This window comes from Chanodichthys erythropterus, chromosome 3 (genome assembly GCF_024489055.1).
Source record: "Chanodichthys erythropterus isolate Z2021 chromosome 3, ASM2448905v1, whole genome shotgun sequence".
Lineage (NCBI taxonomy): Eukaryota > Metazoa > Chordata > Actinopteri > Cypriniformes > Xenocyprididae > Chanodichthys > Chanodichthys erythropterus.
Window position 1 is genome coordinate 44914182 of NC_090223.1, and position 27954 is coordinate 44942135.

Sequence of the window (27954 nt, forward strand, 5' to 3'; positions counted from 1 at the left end):
TTAAAAAAAAGTAATACCTCTTATAAGATTGAAATAACATTTTAAAACCATTTCAAAATTAAGTACAGTAAAAAGAATGGGATCAAATATTTTGTTTAATTTTTCATTTAGATAAAATACTTTTTCAACTTCAAATAATGAATAGAGCAGTGTTGAGATGGAAAAGTCACTTTTAAAAGTAATGCATTACAATATTGTGTTACTGCCTAAAAAGTAACTAATTGTGTCAGTTACTTTTTATGGAAAGTAATGCGTTGAGTTACCTTTACTCATCTAGGCTGGGCTGTTTGTTTTTATAACAACAAAAAAGTTTTATTTTTGGCAGTTGTAAAGGCACTTTCACGCCAAAAGTCAAGTGAACAAGCCTCAGGCTGAAGGAAATGCAAACTCATGCCTGTACAGTAGAGGGCGCAGTTCAAATAAACAAGCCTTTCAGCTGTGCTGCCATTCTGGAATACAGAAGAACTGGACGCAGGAGAAGTAAACGAGTAAATGTATGTTCACAATCACATTTTGTGTAGAACTAGTCTAGAATAACCATCATGTTCACACAACGTCTCTGTACTTCTGATTTCTCTCAACATGGAGACAGGAGAGCTGTCAATGAATGGGAAAACAAAATAACACGTTATTTGAAAAAGTTACTCAGACAAGGGTGTAGATTTGGTTTCAACTTTGGGGGGGTTGAACGCTGGTATGGTTGTATTGTATTGTTACCTCCCCCCACCACAAACTACGCCCCTGTACTCAAATATTTAAAATTAACGTTTAAATACGTTACTTTAGATTACTTTTTTCAAGTAACTAGTAAAGTTACATGTAACGCGTTACCCCCAAAGCTGGAAAATAGTATAAACTCTACGCTGTTGTCGAAATGTATGCCTTTCCATCCAGTTCTGCACATGCTGCGGTCTGCCTTCAACTGACCTTGTTAGATGTGAAGGTCCATCTGTCTTGTATTGTTATCCTAGCAGAAAGTGATTTCAGTAAATTACTGTGGTGGTCATCATCGTTGAACATGCTTATTATACCATATATCTTTCTGCAGTGACTGATCTTTGTGGTAAATCTAATAATTGTGAAGTGTATCCAGTTTGATGAACTTAGCATTAGTTCTAAATGGATGCATTAAGCAGGTCATCATCAGACATTTTTTGTTGGTTTTACACCATAAACAGGAACTGTTCACAACACAAACCAGAATGACTAATATATTCCATGCCCTAAAACTAAGTTCACTTATGATGTTAAAAGAAACTGTCCATAAATGCGTATCACTCAAACACAGTATTACAAGAGAACAGAATTGGAGTTACATTTAAAACAAATACACACGAAACTCGTGAGTAAACATTTCCCTAGTAACAGAGGAGGTTTTATTGTTCAGTACAGTCAAACACTGGACAGACACACTGGCTGGAGTGACATAAGCAATAAACCGAGCGCTTAACTGATAAAAAGTAGCTTTTTTTCCTTAAATATGCAGATTAAATTAGCATGCATGTACTGTCCTCCTCGGAACAGAACCCTAAAGATTTGGTATTAGTAACATATCATATTAGCTGCTTTATCAGGCTTCATCTTTCCCTCTAAATGCCTGACTGACATTTGCATGAATATTGTATAAAAATAAATCATTTCTCTCACTTTCGTCGCGCATGTACAAACAGCAAACGTCATGTTATCACAAACATATGTGGAATTAAATAATACTGTGAAGAAACAGGTTAAAAACTTAAGACAATGACTTTTCAGTATCCAGCCATCTATAAAAATGATTTCAAATGACTTCTCGCTATGTAAAAATGTGCTCAACCACAAAAAAACGAACGCCTCTGAGGCCACAACAGTATTCAACAAGAATAAAAAGACCGCAGTCATTGGCTTTCGTTGTTTTAGTGGTTTCCTAGCAGTTTTAGACCGGAACCAGCTGATATAAAATCACCACAGGAAAGATAAAAAGTGCTAATGAAATCATGATCTCATGAACATAATGTAAGAGCTTATAAAAGCCAGTTTACATAATTTGGCAAGTTATGGTATCCTGAAGTGCTTATTTGTAATGAAAATGTTCCTTTTTGTATTGCAATTCAATAAAGCATTTGTATGGGAATATTTTCCTGAAAAAAAAAAGGAATGAATTGGATAAAAAGCCTCAAAAGCTTTGACATCAGTCCATTGAAATGTGTGTAGATTTTCTTATTACCAGAGCCAGCTCTGGATGAAATGGTAAAGTAAAAATACAACCAAATAAACAGAGTCTTGATTTAGCTTCAGAACTCAGCTACAGCTTTACAAACAAACAGCATTGCACAAAACGCTTACAGTCGTCGATTTCACATTATAACAGGGCTCTACCACCACGAAAAAAAAAATCAACAGTCAAAGCAACTAGACAACTGCATGCACTAGGTTTGCCTTCGTTTATCACCTTGTTTAAAATGCAGAGTGGATTCATTTCAGTGTTGAGTGATATTGTAAGGGAGACTGACGGACGCCCCACTACACTGTATGCGTTGCAAAGGCAGAATTAGGTGTGGCTCTCGGTGCCGTTAGGAGTGAGCTTGGTCTTGTGCTCCACCCGCGGGCCTCTGGCCGAATACTGGACCAGCAAGAAGGGCTCCTTGGTTTCACCTTCTCCGACAATGCTTTCCTCATCTTCAGACTGACCGATGCGCTGCAGCCGCAAATAGCACCAACAACCAAGAATTAAAGCCCCCAGTGCGGCAACGGCAATGAGTATTACAATAATGGTGACGACCCCGGTGGTGGGGCTATGATCCATGATGGACATCCTGACAGTAGAGGGAAATTCAGCTGCTGGCCTTCACAAGTCCACCAGAGGCAGTTCTGCAGAGTTCGTGTAGGTTTGGCTGACCGCTCCTCCTACATCTGAAAGACAAAAGACGGACAAACTCAGGATGATTCAACACATTAAAAATAAAATAAATATTGTAAAAAATGCTACAGTAAAAACCTGGTTAACGGTAGGCTCTCTTACTACATATGGGGTGACACTAATAGATCTAACCTTACATTTTATGTCATTTTACATTAAAGTACTGTTTTTTTGTAAAAAAAAGAACAAATCATCTTATAATTTGCAGTGAAAGACCATTACATTTATTGGGTGTTGTGTTGTGCAGCTTTACCTGTATTGCCCAAGACAATTTTCCCTTAACAGGGACAAATAAAGTATAAAGTAAGTAAACTGACATTCCCTGTGTGAACTTCACATTTGATGGTTTTTTTTTATATTGTTTAATCATTTTAATGTTTCTTCTTAGATTTTTTTTTATCATTTGAGTGTACATTAATGTTTTGTTACCTCTAATGATGCTAAATGAATATTTATTGCATTATTTTAGTGTAATTTGTGTTATGACAATACAACTTATGTAATAAGTGTTTATCTCAGCTTGTGTACGCAGCTATTAAAGGTTAACGATTTTAGTACATTGTTAAAGGTGCAATATGTAAGATTTCTGTCCACTAGAGGTCTATTCAAAACAAAGGCGTAGCTTTATGATGGCAAGTTTGAGTGTGGAATCTTGGGACATGTGGTCTCCACCTCACAGCCAGTGGAAAATAATCAGGATAGGACTCGGGAAGAAATCATGTTCATGGATGAGATTATTAACGTTATTGTAGTATGAAGCAGAGCAGGAGCGAGTGTTGTGGAGCTGAACGAGGCCGCTGCACTCAAAAAAATAACTTGTTGGTGTAACTTAATTCAATTATGACACCTATTTCCACACAGTTGAACTGATTTATTTGAACTTAAAGGGGTGGTTGCATGCGATTTCACTTTTTTAACTTTAGTTAGTGTGTAATGTTGCTGCTTGAGCATAAACAGTATCTGCAAAGTTACAGCGCTGAAAGTTCAATGCACACGGAGATATTGTCTTTTAAAGTTATGGCATTTTATTGCCTACAAAAACGGGTGGTTTGGACTACAACGAGCTTCTACCCGGGTTGGTGACATCATAAACCCTTGCTATTAACATAAACACTGCCCCCGGGAACACGCAACAAAGTGGGCGAGGCCATGTGGCGCAGCATAATGAAAGCGGAAGAGTTGTTTACACCGAACGCGAGCTGTGCGACGCGACGCGTCAAAAGATATAGAACCCATTATAATCTGTGATATTTTCTACACTGGATGCGGTGCTGAAGACAGATTCCTGAATCTACACGAGTTTAATGCTGGATTTACACAAAGGCTTTTACTGAAAGATGAAGCAGTTCCCACTTTAAAAGCAGAAGCTGCTGTTTATCAGCCCCAAACTGTAAGTACGTTTTATTGTTTGTCTTTTAAACGTAATGTTATAGTTCTGTTGCTATTTTTAATGCATCTAGGACATATACAAAGAGCAACTCATTTTTGCTAGTCAGTTAGCTAAATTCTAGTGCAACAAACACCAACAATTTTCTATGTTCATAGACAAACAGTTGTTCATGCTATAAAATAAACTTTGCCTTTACAAAAATGCGACTACTCAGGCATGTATTTACTACAGGAAAGCTTTAATCAGGATAAAACTGTATATTGAAAGCTAACAAACAGCAGTGACAGCTTATCTAAACACTTTGACACAAATACTAAATGAAATACCATTCATAAACATCCTTCAAAAGCCGCGATTGGAGAGGTTCTGCCTGACCCTCTTCATCTGGGTCTGATTCGGCTCAATTTGATACAGCAATATAGGCGCTATTATTTACTTTCCACTTAAGCGCGTAACTACGAATGGTAAGGGGAGTGGCGTTTCCGGACGCTTCAGCGAATCACGACAGACTGGGCCAGTTACCAACCTGCTGACCAATCTGAACTCATTGCGTATGTCGGAGGGAGTGGCTTCATAGAAGCAGGAAGTCAAACGAGCCGTTCATATGACAGTGGAAACAGAGGTGTAGAATTAAGATAAAATATATGAAAAATACAGCATTTTAAAAAAAACGAAGCATTAAGACATGTTAAACTGTGCTCCCAAAACACAATCAAGCCTAGAAAAAAAACATGTAACCCCCCCTTTAAGCTAGGTTAATTGTACTGGGGCCAGTTGCACCAGCTGTGCGCAAGTTACAACGTAGACTAGTTTTGACGTAAATGGGCACTAAGTTACAACTTACGCACTACTAAATATTTTTGTGTTGCACCATTAAACTTAGTTGAAGCGTAACTCTACGTACACACTAAATATTTACGGAAGCCTCCTATCAGGAGTAACGGTTGGAATAAAATAGCAGACTGACTGAACTGCATCAATAAGCTCTTGTTTTACCTGACAGACTTCATTCTTTACACATATATGATGCTGCTGACATTTACGCTCTCTTAAATTTTAAGAGAGAGAACATCATGTGAAAAGATTACTTTGTTAGACACTCTTCAACACGAACCCGTTAAACAGCGCACCGCTGTGTGCATCGGTCCTATCACTCCGTGTTGTGCATGTCAAATAAAATCAGTCATAATCAATAAATGTAATTTCTTATGTTTTTGTTGTTGTTTCAGTATTTATTTATTGATCCTTATTAATTTCGTTTCAAATACAGTTTCTGAATGTTATTTACATATAAAAACATTTATGATTAAGTAGTAGGCTATTATATTTAATGGAAACTTATTTTTACTGTTAGCTACGTGAGGCAAAATAAGTCAGAATGAAGGATAAACTGAAATTCACGGAATTTCAACAACTTCTGCTCCTGTATTTGAAGGATAACTGAAGGTAAACGTCATATTATGCGACTACGCATTACTTTACGGAGACCTTACGAGCTACTAGCTACGTTCTGCCTTAAGAACAAATGGTGCAACCGAATAAAGTACAGAGTTAGTTACAAACTAGCTAGTAGTTACTAAGCCACTAGTGAGGACTTTACGTTCCAATTTAAGAAAGAACTTACGAACGGCTGGTGCAACCCTACCCTGATGAGTAAAATTCATCCTAATTGAATGAGATCACACCAGTTTCATTTGACATATTCTGTGAATGTTTCCTGAACATAATTCATTCTTTTAAATGTCAAATATAAAAAATATCATCAAACTTTAAAAGGTATTTCCCTTTACTAAAAAACACATTAAACAGCACTTAAGTTCAACATTTACTGTCCTGATCTTTCCCTACGCAAAGCATGCTGGGAACTAGAAATCCACTGCCCAGTTTCAATCAATGCAACAAATGATTCATGTCGTCCCAACACAAATGGTTTAGGTTAACCTAACATTTTGCAAATTTAATTTCATTTAACATAATACAATTGAGTGCAAATGCCAATTAAGTAAAAAACTGAAGATTTGTGTTGGTTCAGCTTATTTTATTTAAATAAACTGAACAAGCAGCTAGAATCATTTTTTTTGAGTGTGGAGCGATTGAGCAACACACGCCTCACGAGCAGCGGGACTTTTATTATGAAAGCTGCTTCCGCTTTTCCAGTGTGAGTATGAGATAACGCAGCTCTGTTTATCATATTAGTTACATTTGAGTGTGTTGAAAATGATGTTATAACGTTACTCTGTGTGTTCGCTCGGCGGCTGCTGTGAGACACTTGTTTGAGACACACTGCAGTAAGATTTTAGATTTTAAGATCAATTTTAGAAGATCATATTAATAAATGCTGGATGATTTGTGTTGATAAATGGCATGTAATTAATTTTAAAACGTATTGTATTATGAAGAAAATTCTGTATTACTGTTACTAAAAATAAAGCTGCATCTGATTATGCTATGTTAGCTACTTCACAAAATAATGTTTTTCTCTGAGGCATGGTAAAGCATGAAAATCATTGCAAAAAAAAAAAATCAAGAACATTAGATTTAAACAATAAGACAAAACGTGTTGAGCTGTATAACAACAATTTGTTTTCTGTCTATAAATATATCAAAACAGTTGTTCCCTTGTCTATTAAAAGATGTAATATATTAAAGCGTCTTTGGTGTTTCCATGGTTTCTACAAAATAAAACCGGAAACCGAGGATAACGCGGGTATGACGCAATTGACAGGCGACTCCTCACACGTCCTGGGGCCAGTTGCACCAGCTGTGCGCAAGTTACAACGTAGACTAGTTTTGACGTAAATGGGCACTAAGTTACAACTTACGCACTACTAAATATTTTTGTGTTGCACCATTAAACTTAGTTGAAGCGTAACTCTACGTATACACTAAATATTTACGGAAGCCTCCTATCAGGAGTAACGGTTGGAATAAAATAGCAGACTGACTGAAATGCATCAATAAGCTCTTGTTTTACCTGACAGACTTCATTCTTTACACATATATGATGCTGCTGACATTTACACTCTCTTAAATTTTAAGAGAGAGAACATCATGTGAAAAGATTACTTTGTTAGACACTCTTCAACACGAACCTGTTAAACAGCGCGCCGTTGTGTGCATCGGTCCTATCACTCCGTGTTGTGCATGTCAAATAAAATCAGTCATAATCAATAAATGTAATTTCTTATGTTTTTGTTGTTGTTTCAGTATTTATTTATTGATCCTTATTAATTTCGTTTCAAATACAGTTTCTGAATGTTATTTACATATAAAAACATTTATGATTAAGTAGTAGGCTATTATATTTAATGGGAACTTATTTTTACTGTTAGCTACGTGAGGCAAAATAAGTCAGAATGAAGGATAAACTGAAATTCACGGAATTTCAACAACTTCTGCTCCTGTATTTGAAGGATAACTGAAGGTAAACGTCATATTATGCGACTACGCATTACTTTACGGAGACCTTACGAGCTACTAGCTACGTTCTGCCTTAAGAACAAATGGTGCAACCGAATAAAGTACAGAGTTAGTTACAAACTAGCTAGTAGTTACTAAGCCACTAGTGTGGACTTTACGTTCCAATTTAAGAAAGAACTTACGAACGGCTGGTGCAACCCTACCCTGGAGGCTTAGTTAAAACTGCAATTTTCTCACGATTTACAAATAGTTAGAAACATTTGGGATATTATAAGTACTCAGGTGAACAAAATATATAACACTGGCCTAGTGGTTTTTGGATATTTTACTGCACAAATTCTAACATATTGCATCTTTAATTAATCAGAAAAGGGCTGTTGGATTTACCAGTTTAAAATGTAATCTTTTATAAACTACAGTTTTAAACTGTAACATGTAAATGTTTACATGTTCTGTAAATGTTTACATTTGCATTGTATTTTTACAGAAACACGACAGCTGCCAGTTTTTTTTCTTTAAAACATTTTTTACAGTGTACAATAATCACATTCCAAGAAACTTCCTAAAAATGTTCTGATTCTCTCGAGAAATGCGAGAAACTTTTAATTTCAACTTTTTACCAGCGTCACGGGTTATAAAAGTCATGGTTCCTTCTTGAAGCCACAGGTTATGCAACGCATTTGTTGTGAGCATTTTGAGCATCAAGACTTTCCATTTCGCCCACGCGCCACAGTGTTAAATGCGCTCGTGCTTGAACTCACCCGAGTGGCACGAGGCCTTTCCGGTGCCACTAACTGAAACATGTAACATTCATGCAGCACAGAGCCTACTATCTACATAAAAGACAGCAGCAAGTATGGCTGAAGCCGTTTTTTCCCCCCAAACAGTGCTTTTGAACGGAAAAATAGATGTGTGCCACAAAACAGCATTTTTTATGCGATCTAAACGGAATACACAGCTCTTTCTAGTACAATTAATGATATAAATAGAAGAAAAGAAGGTAATTTAAAGTCAAGCTTACCAAAACTAGGCCGATTTTGTATCAAAGAATAACGCTTATGTGCGTTTTGCGAACCATTGCGCGCATTCACGACAGTTCACGCTCGTGCGCGCTGACATCTGCATAAACAATCGCTCCGCGTCCACTGATCCAGCTGTTATGTTACATACATCTAAAACCAGTCACTTACATTTCCAGCCCGAGCAGATATATAAATAAATAAATACATGCAGCTTGTCACTGTACAGGAAATGATATCACGGCAGCAAAAAGGCTACTATCCAATCAAATAAGAGGAATGGCTCAGACAGGCAGATGTAATTCAGAAGGTCTTCATATGGGGGTGATATTCGTTTTGCATTCACATATAAATGGAAAGAGACTATGTATTTCATTTATTTGTGAATAGGAAACATTTCTATACCTTCCCACCTACAGACATGCACATGAATGTTTTGCACTTCTCTCTTCAGCTGGAATAATTTAGAATAATAATTATGTACTTTCTGTCTAAGTTCTTTTGTTTGTTTGTTTGTTTGTTTGTTTGTTTAGCACATTTAAAAGCAACACGAGTTGACCAAAGTGCTTTCCAGTAAAACATCACATAAAATAAATAACCAAAACTAAAGCAAAAAGAAAATAAGAACAAACATGACATTTACACAAAACCATCAGATATGCACCAACTAGTTACAACAATTGCCTGGGCAAAGTGTGTTTTAAAATGACCTAATGATGTACAACATCTAATTTACAGTGTCAGGAAACTGGAAATTAGATGTAATTAGTATCTCTCATTGGGTGAGAAAGATAAAAAATAGTATGTGTGAATATATGTGGTATCAAATGTTCAGACATGTTCAAATTTTTTACACTCTTAATTTGTTTAAGTTGAGTTATAATGTTTGATAGTGTTATAATATTTGATTTTCTTATTTTATATTGATTTTTTTATTATTGTTTTATATACACTACCGCTCAAAAGTTTGGGATCGGTAAGATTTTTAATGTTTTTAAAAGAAGTTTCGTCTGCTCACCAAGGGTGCATTTATTTAATTAAAAATACAGTAAAAACAGTAATATTGTGAAATATTATTACAATTTAAAATAACTGTTTTCTATTTAAATATATTTGACAAAGTAATTTATTCTTGTGATGCAAAGCTGAATTTTCAGCATCATTACTCCAGTCTTCAGTGTCACATGATCCTTCAGAAATCATTCTAATATGCTGATTCGCTGCTCAAGAAACATTTATGATTATTATCAATGTTGAAAACAGTTGTGTACTTTTTTTTTTCAGGATTTCTTAATGAATAGAAAGTTCAAAAGAACATTTATCTGAAATACAAAGCTTCTGTAGCATTATACACTACCGTTCAAAAGTTTGGGGTCAGTAAGAATTTTTATTTTTATTTTTTTGAAAAGAAATTAAAGAAAAGCATACTTTTATTCAGCAAGGATGCATTAAATCAATCAAAAGTGGCAGTAAAGACATTTATAATGTTACAAAAGATTAGATTTCAGATAAACACTGTTCTTTTGAACTTTCCATTCATCAAATAATCCTGAAAAAAAATATTGTACACAAATATTTTGTACAATTGTACACATTAAATGTTTCTTGAGCAGCAGATCAGCATATTAGAATGATTTCTGAAGGATCATGTGACACTGAAGACTGGAGTAATGATGCTGAAAATTCAGCTTTGCATCACAGGAATAAATTACTTTGTCAAATATATTCAAATAGAAAACAGTCATTTTAAATTGTAATAATATTTCACAATATTTCTGTTTTTACTGCATTTTTAATTAAGTAAATGCACCCTTGGTGAGCAGACGAAACTTCTTTTAAAAACATTAAATATCTTCCGATCCCAAACTTTTGAGCGGTAGTGTATCATTTACAGTCATGCCAATAAAGCAATTTTGAATTGAATTGAATTGATAATAATAGAAAAAGCAAAACACACCATATATACTTACATTATCTACAAATATAATTATATGCTAAATGTTTTACTTTTTATTTCACGTCTTTCAAAGGAGGTAAATGTACTTTTATCTTTTAATATTTTTTTATCATTATTTACTACTGATACTTTATACATTGATATATTCATGCAAATACAATTAAATATGTAAATGGATAAATAATAGAAAGAATTAATATTAAGTTATATCATTCTTATCAAAGGCGTTACACCAAGAGTAGGTGAAATATTTCCCCGCAAGCTACCGATATATATAAAATGAAGTAGTGATTGCTGAACATTGAGAGTCTCACGAGGGACACTCTGCCTGTAACTCATGTGACCAAACACGGAACTTGAGGAGACGTCGAAACATCTGTTTTGTTTTTGTAAAAATCTTCCACTGCTGCTCGTCTTTACCTATACTATATGCATTATGCACACATATTGACTTCGTAGAGCACACATGATCGACACTTTCCAGTGTTCGTCTGATCATATTTGAACACAGTTCAGCCCACCCATCGGTTTGCGGAAATACAGTAAGTGCGTAACAGAACTAAGAAACAGGAAACGCGTTGCTTATCGCTCGCGAGTCTGTTCACAAGAAAACGAAACAAACAGTAAGTGTTTATACCTTTTTGTTCTTTCAAACGATCGTCGCTTTATCTTTCTGAGGTTACAACTCTGAGAAGTTTTATCATACATGTATTTTAGTTTTGTAGATTACGCGTTTTCTCAGAAAAGTGAAGTGCGGATCCTTCGGGAATTACGCACTGAATAACATCACGTTACAATAACCACTGTTACTAAAAAGCTTTTGTTGTCATGAATTTTGAAGCAGCAGTCAAGGCGATGGCAAGTGCACCCCCAATGGAGACAGCAACACTTGTGGGACACCCGCCTCCTCCATCATATGAGGAGGCGTTGGGATCAAACCCAATGTACCCACCAGGACCCTATCCTCCTCCAGCTGATATGAAGGGACCCGTGCCTCCATATTCAACACAAGCCTACGGCCAGGCGTATCAACCACCACCACCACCCCAACAAGGTCAACCTGTCACCAGTCCTGTTGGTAATGGCCTTTACAAATGTTTTCATAGTGACTTTATCTGACCACACAATTCTAAACTCAGAGAAAACAAGTATTTACAAGAAAAAGGTTGTATTCATCACTCATAAGGTAAGAATAATGTCTTAAGACAGATCTAACCTGGTTGACTTCTGCCCCCACTGACCCGTAGTTCTGTTGATGAACCACATAAGCCAACTCGGACCAGCTAAAAACAGAAGTTGGTTGTATCTGGATTTTCCAGTTAAACACGGTCTTATTTAGTTGTTTTTTTTTTACAATCTGCAACTAGTTCAGGGGGGTATTCCAGAAAACTTCCAGGTTGTGTGACTTGGCTGGGTAAGATTACTCAGAGTAGGCTGATAACCTCAACTTTCCATTCCAAAACCTGAGGTAACTTTCAGGTAGCCATAGCAACTTACTCTCTTAAATTATTGCGTAGTTGCCCCGTAGCTGGCGATATGTATTAAAAATGTAAATCAAATAAAATTTTCCTGATAATTTACTCACCCCCATGTCATCCAAGATGTTCATGTCTTTCAAAGAAATGAAGGTTTTTGATGAAAACATTCCAGGATTTTTCTCCTTATAGTGGACTTAAATGGAGCCCAAATGGTTGAAAGTCAAAATGACAGTTTCATTGCAGCTTCAAAGGGCTTTAAACGATACCAGACGAGGAATAAGGGTCTTATCTAGAAAAACCGATCGGTAATTTTTACGAAAAAAATACAACTGTATTTGCTTTATAAACACAAATGATCGGCTTGCACGTCCTTCTGCCAAAACCGCATTTCCTTATTCTTCAAAAGCTTACGCTGTATGTCCTACGTCTTCCCTATTCAACTTATGGAAAGAACACAGCACCAGTTACATTTTTTCCGTAAGTTGAATAGTAGGACATACAGCGTAAGCTTTTTGAAGAATACGAAAATGCAGTTTTGGCGGAAGCACTTGGAAGGCGATCATTTGTGTTTATAAAGCATATAGATTTATATATTTTTTTCCGAAAATGAGCGATGGTTTCTCTAGATAAGACCCTTATTCCTCATCTGGTATTGTTTAAAGCCCTTTGAAGCTGCACTGAAACTGTAATTTTGACCTTCAACCGTTTGGGCTCCATTGAAGTCCACTATAAGGAGAAAAATCCTGGAATGTTTTCATCAAAAACCTCAATTTCTTTTCGACTGAAGAAAGAAAGACATGAACATCTTGGATGTCATGGGGGTGAGTAAATTATATGGGAATTTTATTTGAAAGTGAACTAATCCTTTAAGCAAAAGAAGGAAGAAAGAAGTAGTATTGCACACTTCAGCTGTGTTCAAAATCGCCTCCTATACCCTTATTCACTATTCCCTACATTAGTAAGTACTAATATAGTCCACTTGAGGGAGTGATTGTGCCGCTTTTGCATAGTTTGTGCTTGTTTAATAATTATTTGAAATATGGAAACTATGTACAAACACTAATTAAACAATGTAATAATCAATTAAAAAGGAATTTATAATGGTTTGGAAAATGGATGGATGATTCATCTGCAGGCGCCATCTTATGGCAAGACACTCAAGGGCTGTGTTCCAGTTTGTTTGTTTTATGCCCTTGCCTCAAATGGGATATATCGCCCTCTGAAGGGCTCTTTGGAGTGAAAACAATCATGGCCGCCATATTGAAGGGTCGTTCCAAACCGAAATGCTCAAAACAGGCCACTTCAAAGGGCCCTTCAGAATGAAGGATTTCAAAGGGTACAACTGATGGATACTTTGGGCCCCCATGATCCTTTGCACAGGGAAGTTGTTTGTCGTCACAGAATGGGTACAGGTTCGATTTTACCTATAAATATATGTACAGTATTTTTCTATACTACTGTAATATTTGTACGAGTAAGATTTGGCACATTATTATGGTCAAAACGACACTGTACTTCAACGAAAATACTTTACAGCTCCCTTTATCAGTCCATTCAAAGGTTTAAAAATACATCTACACAATATACGATATGGTGTGATAAACCAAAAAATAAACTAACGTTAATCAAAGGGCGCAGCTTTCACAATCTACTCCTCCTTGATTGTCTTATTAAGATGACCCCTACACCCTTCATCCCTTCGAAGCTCTCACCCCAGGAGGGTAAACCCTTTGAAGGGATTAGGGCATAGGGATGAGCCCTTCCGAATGGAACACAGTATGTCATTGAATCCACTAGTTGATTTATTATTCATTTTTTTCCCCTTATAAAATTGGTTAATGCAGCATACTATATGTATACAGGTGTGTTTGGGGAGTTTTAAATATTCAAAAAAATAATATTTCATAGAGTGGGGTAAATTAAACGCGAAATGCGGTGACGTCACAATTGTGTTGCATTGTGGTATATAGAGCTGCCTGAAAGGGTTAGTTCACCCAAAAATGAAAATAATGTCTTGTATTACTCACCCTCATGCAGTTCTACACCGTAAGACCTTCATTAATCTTCTGAACACAAATTAAGATATTTTAGTTGAAATCCGATGGCTCAGTGAGGCCTCCACAAGGAGCAATGACATTTGGGCATCGGAGCATAATGAATCAGTGTGTCGAATCAGCTGTTCGGAGCGCTAAAGTCACGTGATTTCAATCGTTTGGCAGTTTGACACGCGATCCGAATCATGATTTGACACTCTGATTCATCTGTGCTCCAAAGCTTCCTGAATCAGTGTTTTGAAATCGGCCATCACTAAAAAAGTCGTTATTTTGTTTTTGGCGCACCAAAAATATTCTCGTCGCTTTATAATATTAATATTGAACCACTGTACTCACATGAACCGATTTAAACATGTTTTTAGTACCTTTATGGATCTTGAGAGAGGAAATGTCATTGCTCCCTATGGAGGCCTCACGGAGCCATCGGATTTCATCAAAAATATCTTAATTTGTGTTCTGAAGATGAACGAAGGTCTTACAGGTGTGGAACGACATGAGGGTGAGTAATACATGACATTATTTTCATTTTTGGGTGAACTAACCCTTGAAGTGTACATATGTAGTAGACTCTGTCCCTTATTCAAAATCGAGGGAGTGAGGGTCTGTCCATATAAACGTCCCCCCATCCACTTCACGAAGTGGAGCACACTTCAAAATGGTGGCAGGGATTCCCGAGGGCAAGTGCTTAGGGAAGTTTGCGTGTCTAAAACTGGAGTGGAACGCAGCCATGATTCAGCCAGATTCATTCAGCATGACCCTCACAGTGCATTATGGGTATTCTTTAGCCATTGAGCATAACACTTTTTGCGATGCATTGTGGGATTAAATGAGTGCACTCAATAACGTCCACTGGTGGTTTCGGACACCACTACAAATGGCTTTTCCCTTCAAATAGTGCCCAATTTAAGGGTATAGGGGGCGATTTCAGACACAGCCTTCCGTTTTCATGGTGACTGATTCGGCGCTCAGTTGAGAATGTCTTTGTGTGGTCACCCTTAACTCTGAGTTTCATACTCCGGGTTGACTGAACTTACTCCAGACCTCTGTTCTGGAACCTGAATAGCTTTGAGTAAGCAAGGTTTGGATTAATCAACCGAGAGTTCAGGGTATATCCGTGACGGTAAGTTAACCATGCTTTCTGGAATACCAACTGAGATTTCATTTTTATTTATAATTTCAATTTGCATAAGAAATTAAATTTAATATAAAATCTTTTAATAAAAACAATTTTAATTAAAAATATATTTTCTTTTATATAATTATATTTAAATAAAGCTTCTTTTTTTTTCATTAAGACAAATATGTTTCATTAAATATTTTCCTAAGAGTTAAAACCAATAAAAACACACAGACATGGGCTGCATCTGAAAGCTTCGTCAGCTGACTTGTTGCCTCGCTGCCCTATCAGGCAGTGACCTTGCAGGCAGTGTTTGTGCACTAAGGCACCTCACGAAAATGATTTCGGACAGACTTCTGAGGCAGCCAAACAGTTTAATGATCTACAGCAAAAAAATAGAGAGAGCTTTGGTGAGAACTAAGCAAATATTTACACTACAATAGTAGTTTCTTGCTAGAAATGACAGTTGGTCAAAAATGTACATTTACACACAAACTGACCAATTTTAGACGCCTTATTTTTAGCTCAGCTGTCACATGATGAAAAGCACAGGAAAAATCTATGCTGCCTTCAAAAATCGATCAGATGAAGGCATCTCAGGAGACAGGAAGTGAGGCTAACGTTTGATCCGGATGTGCCTTGATGGCTTCCTACCTTGGAATGCGTCCTCCGAAGGCAGCGTTTTCAGCTTTCGGATGGAGCCATGATCAGTAAATGTCAGGCATTTTCACTAGCCTTACATTTACTGACCGTGTTAATGTGTTTTTCTTTTCTTTTATTCTCTCATACTGTGCCAGTAGTTTTTTTTAATTAAGGCTCTGATATTTGAAGAGTTAATGTATAAGAAATCTTTTACTTTGAATAATACTAAACATACCCAGCACAGTGTTTCTAAGCATTCCCATTACTGTCCTCTAGTATCGGTTCAGACCGTGTACGTTCAGCCTGGTCTGGTGTTCGGGACTGTTCCAGTGCAGGCACACTGTCCAGTATGCGTACAGAACGTGATAACCCGTCTGGAGTATACATCAGGAGCATTAGTCTGGCTCTCTTGTGCAGGCCTGGCCATTTTTGGGTAAGATGCATTGCAAAATATCCAGTTTTACAGTCGTTTTTTTCTTTAGCACCAGGACACTCCCCTGATTGTTCTGCTCGTGTTTCTTGTGTTATAGATGTATCTACGGCTGCTGCCTGATTCCTTTCTGTGTTGACAACCTGAAGGATGTGATACACCACTGTCCGAACTGCAGCAGCGTTTTAGGATTCTACAGGAGAATCTGAAGTTGTTCCATAACATATGAAGGAGTTGTGAAACACACCTATTGTGTATTTATACAGGGAAACAAGTTACACCTCTTGCTAAGGAAGGAATTCAGTTTATCTGGGCCACTGACACATTTGTATTCATACATATACACACACCTTAACATACTCATCTTTTCATTATAAACTGATTTAATTGAAAAATAAATTTTATATAATTGTATTAACATACATCACCATTGTAAAGAAACCTCTGTAATGTGATTTGTATATAATTACTGTGAAATTACTATATACTCAGTTCTATCTCTAATCAAACTGACCTAGAAAAATATTATATATATATATATAAATAAATATATATAAATATATAAAACTCTTGTTGTGTGCATGTCTTGTAAATTCTGTTTCCTCCCTCAGTTTGCTTCGCAAATGTCGTGAGAGCACAAAGAAAACACATAAGTGAAACAACAGATTTAGGGCAAAATCTGCTGGAGATCTTCTACTTCATAGATCCAGTTTTTCCGGTGAATCAATGCATTTTCAGAAAGATCTGCCATCTTCACAGCACGCAACACTGGCTCTGGACTATGAGACTGGATGACACCCATAACCATGACATATTTACCTGTAAGAAAAAAAAAATGTTTTCATTGCAAGGACAGTCTGAAAACTCAACTACGCAAATGCAAAAATGAAAAATCCCTCAATAGTGAAAAGATTTTCTTTGTGGCGTGTTCGCTGATGTAAACTAATTAATATTCATGAGTCAAACTGGACAGTAAATTCACACAAAGGAACACTAACAGTATTGTGTTCCAAATGACTTAATATACACTATGCACTATACACCCATCTGTCTAGTGTATTAATTTTATACAGTTATTTTACTCACACTATTTAAACTATAAAATTACACAGAATAGTGCATGAGTACATATCTAAAAGTCTAAAAGTATATATCCTCCTGACAACCAGCTATGGAGTTTATATTTTAGTGCATTGTCCCACATTCAGGGCTTTTCAGAGATACCAAATGTTCGGAGGTTTCACCATGAACACTCACTCTCCTTGGTCTTTAAATATGGCTGACATTAGTTTAGTGATCAAATTTAACAACCTTATGGAAAATATCATAATATTTATCATTTACATATGACTAGTTTTCATATTGTTTGTCATAAATCAACATCTCAGGAAAATGTTATGGGGTTTTAAATCAACATATGACTTTCTGTTACAAAACAGGGCATTGATTTCATACATGTCCACTGTAGAGGACACCAGGACTTTTAAAGCATGTTTATCAGGCATTTTGGGAGACACAAGTGAATATAGGGAAAGATATTATATATATAATGTTCTTATGAAATATTAGATGATATTATAAAAATCTTGCCAATTATTACTCCCCATTATTACATTTCTTTTCATTACATTAATATGTTCCTCCAAGAACATATAAATATGCAAATTACACACAGCATGTAGATTGTATGTAATGTAGGGAAAAAAACAACATCTATGGCCATTTTACACACATATGCATAAAGCAAAATGGTCTATCAAATCATTGTCATATCTTTCATAACATAGTTGAGAATGCAAAGTTTGGTATAAAAAAAATCCTGAAACCTAAAAATTTTTGCCTTTTCAAGTCTATTCATGTCTTATTTTTTTTGGTGTCCACTACAGGGGTCATAGCATAACATATGAATAAAATATAATTTTCAAAAATGTTTCCCCTTATGCTCTGAACAATGTAATGACATAAAAAAAGCTAAATTCACACAACTTTATTTTTCCTGGTAGTCAGGAGGATATACATCATTAAGAAACAAAGATTGTCCTCAGAAAGTCTAACTAAATCTGATGAGAACCTGCCTTAAAAACATTTGAAAAAACCTAAAAGTTGATTGGTGATTAAAAAATCCCATTGTTTTTGCCTTTTCATGTCTAATTTGTCCACTACAGAGAACATGGCATAACATATGAATAAAACAATTTTTTTTCAAAAAACAAAAAAACAAAATCCATTTTTTCTTATGCTTTAAACAGTGTAATGACATAAAAAAAATACGGAAGAGGATTAGGTCCAAGCAATAATAATAATAAAAAAAACATCTCGAGATTAAAGTTGTTAAATTACGAGAAAAAAATCGTTAAATTTCGAGAAAAAAAAAGTCAAAATAAAATGTTGAGAATAAAGTCATTAAATTACGAGAACAAATTCGTTAAATTATGAGAAAAATTTAACTCATTAAATTAAGAAAAAAAGTCGTTGAATTTGTTCTCGTAATTTAATCATTTTATTCTCAACATTTTATCTCGACTTTTTTCTTGAAATTTAGTGACATTTTTTTCTCAGAATTTAACAAATTTGTTCTCGTAATTTAACGACTTTTTTTCTCGTAATTTAACGACTTTATTCTCATAATTTAATGAGTTCATTCTCAACATTTTATCTCGACTTTTTTCTCGTAATTTAACGAGTCTATTCTCAACATTTTATCTCAACTAAGTCGAGATAAAATGTTGAGAATAAACTCATTAAATTATGAGAATAAACTCATTATTAAAAAAATACTAAATTCACAACACTTTTTTTGGTAGTCAAGAAGGCTAAGTTATCTATCTTCTCTTCCGTGAGTAACGTAATAAGAAGGACCAGTGAGATGTTGTGTGTGAGCATCATTCAAAAACAAAGATTGTCCTCAGAAAGTCTTACTAAGTTAAAAATGATAAGAATCTGCCTTAAAGCTTCTGAAGAGCGAGTCCTAACCTGGACTCAGGCAGGGTTTTCCTTTGGGCACGCTGTCGATGCCGCTGACGAGAAAGTTCCCGGTCTCGTCCAGGATGAGCACCGTGTTGTGGTCGGACTGCACCTCCAGCACTGTGCCCTGCATCCACACCACTGACACCTGGAGCGGGCTCCGCTCGCCCCGTCCCAGTCGCTCAATAACATACTCTGGTCTCCCGGTGGATGTCTGGCACGCTTTCCCTTCACGCAGCTGGCTGGACAACACTTTCACTGGAGGACTGCGAGTTTTTTCTGAAGACAGAAAGCTTGCGCCCATCATCTTCTTCTCTGCTGCTGCAAATAATATCGCGCTAGTTTTTCATTTGTGAAATGAACGAACCGGACGTGACGACTTTGTTTCAAAATAAAGGCTTAATGTTTTTTTGTTTTTTTTTTACGTTGCCCATTACATTACACATTGAAAGAAATATAAAATCGGACTACTTTTTGATTACTCTGACCTAATTCGTTTATTATATTGATTTGAACATGATAATCTTGTACCAGATTGATATAAAAATACAAAGAGAAAGAAAATTTATTCCATTCTTTGTTACCAACAACATGAAGTGTATTAAATATTAGGGTTTGGGAACTGTAGGGGGTTCATGAGTTTAATGAAAAGGTATTAATTAAATCCTAACCATTAATTTTAATAATCAAACTAAAACACTTACTAAAAAAGATGACATATTTTATGTTCACTTGCATCTGACCATTAACTGACATCAGAGAACTGTGAACTTTATTATTATTATTATTATTGGACTTAATTTTATTATTGACCTAACCTATTAACTTAAAATCTAAGTGTTTACTTCAAGTAAAAATATTAGGTCAAAGAATTTCAGCTGGCATAAAAATTGGGAAATTCCTGCATTGCATGTAAATATGAAATGACGTGAATTTGTACATTTCAATGTACAGAGACAGTAATACATGGTTAAATGACTCACTGATAATTCAAATAATAATTAATGTGTTCATCAGGAGCTGATTACATAAGCAATGTTGAGAAAACACTTGTTAAAAGTGAAATGATTTCTGTAAATCCAGTGATCAAATGCTGTGTGGGTCTCAGTTTTCAGTGATAGTCACATGACAAGTGGCTGGTCTGCGTGTGTGCGATTCCACAAACCTGGAAGAGCTTCTGAACATATATAAGCAGTAGACTTTTGTAGAAAGGAAAATATAAAAGAAGTAGAACGGAGAATCAATGAATTATGTATAATTTACTGCCATTGTGAGAATAACATCAACAGAAAAGTAACTGTAGTCTTATTAGGAGTATTTTAACATAATATAATCTTAAAAGTACTTAATTTTTGGAATCTGATTGTGTAATCCTGTCTGATTACATGTTATCGGTTCCCAGCACTCCATCTATATTCAATATTTAAACTACTGAATCAAATATTTTAATGTCATCTTGTTAGAAATGAAGATAACTATAGATTCTAACTAAGAGGTTCAATACAATCTTCTGTAAAAACTTGCAAAGGAAGAATAAAACCAAATAGCTGTAATTCTGTTCATCATAGAGTACCGTTTATTAATTTCTATACGATTACATTTCACATATTCAGGTTTGATCATTATCATCAATAAACAGGTACCAGTCATAGAACATTTAGAACATGTTTTTTTCTCATATTAAAACAAAGAAAAGCTCAAGGCATTCATTTAATGATTCTAAAGATTTGAAACACTTAAATGTAGAAGCTTTATTGTGTTAGACAGTTGTACAAGTATATCAATCAAAATACTGTACATCCCTACAAAATTACTCTTTCCATATGTCAAGTATATATATATATATATATATATATGATAATTGTGAATATGATGAATGATAGAAATAGACAAATATCAAACGAAGAAAATGTGTGATTACAGACAGATTAATTAGATTGTAATAATTCTATATATTATATTTTGTGCACTGGAGAGTCTCACAGATACATTCTTTGGTCAAATTACTGAGTGGCTGATTTGGGGTCAGTCCCGCTATATAATATCCACTTTGATGATGGTAAAAATGAGTACAAGTATGCTGAGTGAAACTGACCATCCATTGCGTCCAACTCCTTGAAAAACAACAACAAAAAGTTAGGATTTCTAATAAACTTAAAGGGACAGATCACCCAAAAATGAAAACTGTGTCACCAATTACTCACCCTCATGTCATTCCAAAAAAAAAACAAGGCTTTTGTTCATCTTTGGAACATAAATGAAGATATTTAAATGAAATCTGAAAGATTTCTGTCCCTCCGACACTTCAAAACATTCATAAAGTCATTGCTTTATATGATGGACAGATTTAATTTAGGCTTTTATTCACATATTTCCATCTAGGGGGACAGAAATCTCTCAGATTTCATTAAAAATACCTTTGTGTTCCGAAGATGAACGGAAGTGTAGGTTTGGAACGACATGAGGGTGAGTAAATTGTTCTTTTTTCCACATAGCTATACAGTGTGCAGGACACCTCACCTGGAGTGGCTGCAGTGGAAGCAACCGTAGTCTTCACAGTTGTGATAGTTGTCGGGACAGTTGTTGTTGGATCTGCTTTTCCTCCAGTCAGACCGAGACCCAGTTTATCCAGTTCCGATTGAAACTGCGTTGAGATCCAGTTCCGCACGGCCGGTTCATTTTCAAATGTTTTCAGATCCTGCAAATTGCTACCAAGAAGACTCATAACATCCTGCACAGTGAGGTTCTGTAACATAAAACAAATGGATGTTGTGATGTCAAGGTAAACAAGAAAATTAAACAGTGTATACATTAAAAAAACATAGCGGACGAAATAACAAAATATAAAATGCTTTTCTTTGCTCACCGTGATCACGCTTGGATCCAGATTTATGAAAGTGGCCATGCTCATGCTGACATTATATGATGACAGATTCCTGAGGTAAATTAGATCTGCACCTCCTACAAAAAACAATAAACAATAAATGTGAACTAATTATTTGTCAGTCTGTGTGCAAACCAGAGCTGGTGTTGTTAAAAGTGTCATCATTTTGAATTATACGTCAAGGTGAATGTGCATTCGGTGGGCTTGAATTGATGACTGAAGTGCTTTCGTACCAAGATAGGGTTCAATGAGCTGGTAAACTGACAGAACGCTACTCGAGGCTCTGACAGATGGCATGGGAAATGCTTTGTTAGCGATGGTGAAGAGTGCCTTCTTGTTGGCAGATGAACATTTTGTCACATTCAAAGCATCGGCATCCCTGTTATCGAGGATGATACAGAGAAATCTTGTGATTAAGCATTTAAATGCAGTGCAGATATTTGTGATATTTTTGATATATATTTTTACTAGTGGGTGCAGGACACTGTAGTTCATTTATGTGAGTGAGGATAGCAAAATAAAGTAAACTGTGACATATCATACCCAAAAAATTTTCACACAGTAGACTACCAGTAAAACTGAGAAAAAATTTGGGATCAAACATTATTCAGACACTTTGACCTGACCATGTTTTGCGTAATTATGTCAGTGTTATTACGATTAATTTTTTCTGAGAGCTTGTCATATTATATTACCATTTTTTTAAACTATAGTGAATTAACTATAATAATGAATAAAATGTTCAAGGTGTCTGAATACATTTTTGGTTTGACTGTATAATTTTTGATTGACTACACTATAATTTTCAAAAGTTTGGGGTCAGTAAGATTTTTTTTTTTTTTTTTTTTTTTTTAAAGAAAATAAATAAGAATACTTTTATTCTGCAAGGATGCTTTAAATTAATCAAAAGTGACAGCAAAGACTTTTTTAATAGCTTTCTATTTTGAAGACGAAATTCTGGTTTTCATCTATTCAACAAACAATCCTGAAAACAATCAGCTGTTATCAACATAATTTTTTCAATAATAATAATAAATGTTTCTTGAGCACCAAATCAGCATATTAGAGTGATTTCTGAAGGATCATGTGACACTGATGAAAATTCAGCTTTGCATCACAGGAATAAATTACATTTTAACATATATTCAAAAATAGCAAACATTTATTTTAAATTGTAATAATATTTCACAATAATACTGTTTATACTATATTTTTGATCAAATAAATGCAGCCTTTGTGAGACTTCTTTCAAAAACCTGAAAAAATCTTACCAACCCCCAAACCTTAGAACAACTGTGTTTGTGTAAAACACTAATACTAAACATTTCAGAGTGCTACATCTCTACAGTCTTTACCGTATGCTTTCAGTCAATATTGTTGACAATGTGCTGATATCCAGAGAGCAGAGATTTGGTCCTTTCACCATACTCAGATCAGTGGCGGTCAGAGTATTGTTAGCGCTTAGGTATTTGGTAATGATTTGTTTGCTCTGAAAGATAAATTAAAATATCAACACAAAACCAAATAGCTGGCATCTGTAAAATAAGTAAGATTCACCATAATATTCACGTCAAAATCTGCACCTGTGCAGAGGACCATTCGCCATCGTTGGCATTCATCAGTGCAGCCAGTGTGTCGGCTTTAGTGATGTTCCATTTGCTTATTTCATCTATTGTTGCGTTCCTGGACACTGACTTCAGCACCTGGACCTGATCCTCTGAAAGGCCATTTGGCGATATCTGATGAACAAGAGCAACACATCTACATCAAAACTGTCCTGGTTATCCTGGAAGATTTGATCAGATCGTAATACATGTCATATTACCTCATTGAGTTTGTCCAGAATGATTCTCTGGAAGGCGCTATCCTCAATTTTTTCACACAGGCTAGCGAGGTTGTCTCTCACTACGTCAGCATTCAGACAGTTCCTGAACTGATCCTCATTGTATCCAAAAGGGAAGGCGTCATCGCTGATGATAACATCAGTGATCGTCTCCTTGGAACAGGCTTGAAAGACAAGTGAATATATGATTTAGGAATTTTTTGGTTAAAAGTTACTCTATTATGAAAGCTTGTTTCCGTCATCAGAATTCAAAAATAGAAAAGATAATTGTGACTTTTTATCTCACAATTTAGTTTAGTTTAAATCTCGCAATTCTGAGAAAAAAAAGAAGTCAGAATTGTGAGGTATAAACTCGCAGCTGCGAGGAAAAATTCACAATTACCTTTTCTATTTTTATTCTGTATAGTAAACAAGCTTCCATACTCTATCCACCTTATTTTTAACATAAGAGCGGGCACATTTTGTAACTTGAATGTGCGAGTCTTCCAGCTGTTTTAGCCAATCAAAAACTCTGTTTGTTATGATAACGTAAACTGGTGTTTGTTGTCTAATTTCATTTTATCTTATTATTGTAATCATAAACTGGTTTCAATCACATAATTGATTACACTGGTTTGTGGAGTAAATGGTTTTAACGTTTACTGCACTTTCTTATTTTTCTAGTTATTTATCTATAGCAGCTAATAAATCTGAAGTCTCGCACATTCAAAGAAAATAGATGACTTTCACATTGAAAAATATTTATTATTTGTTTATCGAGCAATTTCAGACTCGCAAGCATCCTGTAGTGCTGAATATCATTTTCTGAAGCTGAATCGCAGCCATCTGACGCAGTATTCAGGACAACATCGTGAATGGGAGTGTGGTATTGCTTAATTGTAAAAAGATGAGAATATATATATATATATATATATATATATATAAAAAATTGAGATAAAGATGGCATACTTGCTCTCTTGGCTACTGCTGCTGGAAGAATGATTGCTTTAAACAGCTTTTTCAGTTGTGGTTTTGGTGTGTTTCGTTCACGCATCGATTTCAAGAAGGTTTTCAAGAACTGGCGTAAATCATTCTGTTTAAAACAAGAAATTTAAAATAATACAAGGTTAGTCTGTCATTACTGAAAACTGGTGTAGGATTTACTTTCACAAATAATTATAAGGAAATGGCAAGTATCACATTAAAATAAATGTAAAATTTTGATTAAATGTGCTCCAAGTTTTATTTACAGTTTCAACCAATCTTATTTTACAGTGTAGCTCAACTGTGTATGATGTTCATCTGTAGTGTACCTCTTTGAATATATTCCAAAATGCTTGTGAGAAGTACAAAGGCAGAATTCCCAGATCACCAAGAGTTTTCTGATTCCAGGTGCTTGTTGGTCTAAATAATGCAATCATAATCTTTTATTACCAGACAATCATAACCAGTGCAGTTGACTCTAAATCCTTTAATATCAGGATAACTTGCCCATATTTTGAAGCTCCCTTCATAACAACAGCTTCCATGGCTGATATTTGCCCATCTGAGAGATCATTGCATTTCTTCAAGTTCTCAAGGATTTCTGGGTCCGAGTTTGTAATGAAGGTACTGTTTGCGGCACACGCCAAGTTGCCCAGCACTGTCAAATTCTGTTTCGGGATGCTTGTTCCAGAAATGCCCTGAATGGAATAATATGTACATTTTGAATAAAATATTAAGTCATAATATCTACAGGCCGTGACACACCAAGCCGACAATGTCGAGCCATCGTTGAGCTAATTTTTGCAGTGTGGCACAAGGCAAAACATCTTTGGTGGCTTTTCGGCCAATTGAGCATTTTGAATCTGCGATAGATCACTCTGATTGGCTGTTCAAACCAGTGCACAAGAAGAAAAAATGAAAGTGATGGTTTCACTTCTTGGAATGACAAATACAGACCACTGCCATCTACTGGTCTGGAGAGTTATTTCCTCTCAAGCAAGTGCGTTGGCTATAATCTTGGCAGTGTTTTCAAGCACAATATTTTTGCTTAGATGCAAGCGAGTTTCATCATTGCTAGTTCTCTGTTGTCAGTTTGGTGTGTCAATGATTGATATCATTGGACGATACTTACAAAGCAATCTATATATTTGCTCCACAAGAGGTCCCTTCTTCCTCTCAGCGTGCTAGAAAAGATTGAGAGATCTGCTGCTCCGACCTGAGTAAAATATGCCTGGCAGGTGGTTTTGTTGATAGCTTCGTAACTGAGGTGGACATCAAAGTATTTTACAACTTTTGCAAGCAATGTATTTTTTAACAGAATAGTTGAAAAAAAAATTGTGTGCGTGGTTTAAAAGAAATTACAGTTAGAACTTACTTGTAGTACAGCAACATATCTGGATGATAGCTTTCGAAATCCACAGGTGATTCCTTTTTAACCAGGTTGTACATGCAAGTCAGCTAGGAGAACATTTAGAAACAAAGCATGTTCATTGTTCACATTTTGCTTTAAGCTCAAACGAATACATTTTTTAATATCGTTTTTCGTCAGCTCTCACCTGAGTCTCGCTCAGTACCACCTTAGGTCTCCCTGCTCTCCGTCTGCAGGCTTTGATCAGGCCTCTGATTTTAGTTTGGGTGAATGTCTGTACACGCGAGCATGTAAAACCTTGCAAAATTTCCACTGACAGGCTGTAGAAAAATCATGCATTTACCATTGTAACTTTCAATGCATATTCATAATGTATTTTTGCATAAACAAGTTAAAAAAAGTTAGCAAAAATACTTACTCATCAGGTTGATCAAAAGCATTCGCAACAGTATCAAAGAACAGAACTGCCTATAAAGAAATTGAAATAAAAATATGCCATTAGCAGGAAAATAATCTACATGGGAAAACTATGTATGTTTTGATATTTGTAAGTTATAGTACCTGTTCACTTTTCCATTTTTTATTGTTAAACTGTTTCACAACATTTAAATTCAAATCGGTGGGAATGCTCAGAAAGTTTCTTGGAATTTGAACAGCCATTTCATTGGGAACGTTTGTCATTAGGTCAACTGGTGACGAACTCAATTTGATTATCTAGATATAAAAAAGACATTTAAAATCCCAACTTTATATGGTTTGCACTCGAAACATCTCTATATCTGAATATGCGTGAATGCTGTTCACATACCTGGGTCACAAAGGTCTTCTGAATAATATCTGGGGCAACCAGTATGTTTTGTACAAATACTGTATTGTTTAATGTGTTCTTAATGTCTTCGAGCTTAATGGTCGTCAGTATTGTTGAAGGGATCCCTCCAATCAGGGATCCAATACTCAGCAAACTGCTGGAAGTAGTGAACTGCAGAAAGTACAAAAAGTCATTTATTTTGTAGGATTTCGAGGTTCTGAGGAAGAGGTTATTTTGAAAAACAATGCTTAAATGTAACTTAAAAATATCTTGTTACATCAAATTAATTTCAACTACTTTTAAGGGAAATTTCTTCAATTGGAGACTGAAATTTTACCGTATATTCCCTGAGAAGCACATTTATGACAGCCTTGGCTTTTCCGAAGGTCCATCCAGACGCAGTGCTCAGTGTTGAGAGCCCACTGATCAGAACCGATGGAGGTACTAAGTTTATTTGTGTAAATTTTAAGCCAACAACTTTATTTCCCAAGTTGATGATAGCATCAGCAGTTATGATTTTGATGTTTCCTGCAAGGGCTGTAGATATCTGACGACGAATATAAGGAATATCAGTCAATAACAACACAGTAACATGAACAAAATACTTGACATAAGGTTTTAATGGAATACTTACTGCAGGATCCACATTGGAGCAAGATGAATTGAAGTTTACAAGAATAACATTAGTTTGAGTCTCGTTTAGTTTTGTGAAAGTTG

The 27954-nt window shown here is 35.5% G+C and overlaps 4 protein-coding genes across 6 annotated transcripts; 1 reads left to right on the forward strand and 3 right to left on the reverse strand.

Moving 5' to 3' along the window:
- Positions 1-344: 344 nt before the first annotated feature.
- On the reverse strand, positions 345-12315 carry snn (stannin). 2 transcript variants are annotated; one of them, XM_067382479.1, is made up of 2 exons: positions 11902-12315; positions 345-2892 (listed from the first exon to the last, which is right to left on the reverse strand). In XM_067382479.1, the coding sequence occupies exon 2, from the start codon at positions 2792-2794 to the stop codon at positions 2531-2533; it is 264 nt and encodes an 87-aa protein (XP_067238580.1). In that variant the 5' UTR covers positions 2795-2892; positions 11902-12315; the 3' UTR covers positions 345-2530. The 2 variants fall into 2 exon arrangements, with proteins under 2 accessions (XP_067238580.1, XP_067238579.1); XM_067382478.1 differs by lacking the exon at positions 11902-12315 and adding an exon at positions 8731-8961 and having other exon boundaries at positions 346-2892.
- Positions 11027-16934, forward strand: litaf (lipopolysaccharide-induced TNF factor). 2 transcript variants are annotated; one of them, XM_067382475.1, is made up of 4 exons: positions 11027-11308; positions 11530-11763; positions 16253-16409; positions 16507-16934. In XM_067382475.1, the coding sequence occupies exons 2-4, from the start codon at positions 11541-11543 to the stop codon at positions 16613-16615; spliced, it is 489 nt and encodes a 162-aa protein (XP_067238576.1). In that variant the 5' UTR covers positions 11027-11308; positions 11530-11540; the 3' UTR covers positions 16616-16934. The 2 variants fall into 2 exon arrangements, with proteins under 2 accessions (XP_067238576.1, XP_067238575.1); XM_067382474.1 differs by having other exon boundaries at positions 11029-11308; positions 11527-11763; positions 16507-16933.
- A 134-nt stretch (positions 16935-17068) lies between these two features.
- rmi2 (RecQ mediated genome instability 2) lies at positions 17069-19700 on the reverse strand. Its single transcript, XM_067382476.1, has 2 exons — positions 19380-19700; positions 17069-17225 (listed from the first exon to the last, which is right to left on the reverse strand). Exons 1-2 carry the CDS (start codon positions 19675-19677, stop codon positions 17074-17076), a joined length of 450 nt encoding a protein of 149 aa, XP_067238577.1. The 5' UTR covers positions 19678-19700; the 3' UTR covers positions 17069-17073.
- Positions 19701-20989: 1289 nt separating this feature from the next.
- LOC137012648 (mesothelin-like protein) lies at positions 20990-27367 on the reverse strand. The gene is made up of 16 exons (XM_067376012.1): positions 27238-27367; positions 26991-27143; positions 26848-26897; positions 26617-26749; positions 26436-26518; positions 26193-26322; positions 25568-25758; positions 25390-25480; positions 25046-25169; positions 24080-24261; positions 23838-23993; positions 23610-23743; positions 22488-22633; positions 22237-22331; positions 21891-22116; positions 20990-21484 (listed from the first exon to the last, which is right to left on the reverse strand). Exons 2-16 carry the CDS (start codon positions 27108-27110, stop codon positions 21405-21407), a joined length of 1941 nt encoding a protein of 646 aa, XP_067232113.1. The 5' UTR covers positions 27111-27143; positions 27238-27367; the 3' UTR covers positions 20990-21404.
- Positions 27368-27954: the final 587 nt, after the last annotated feature.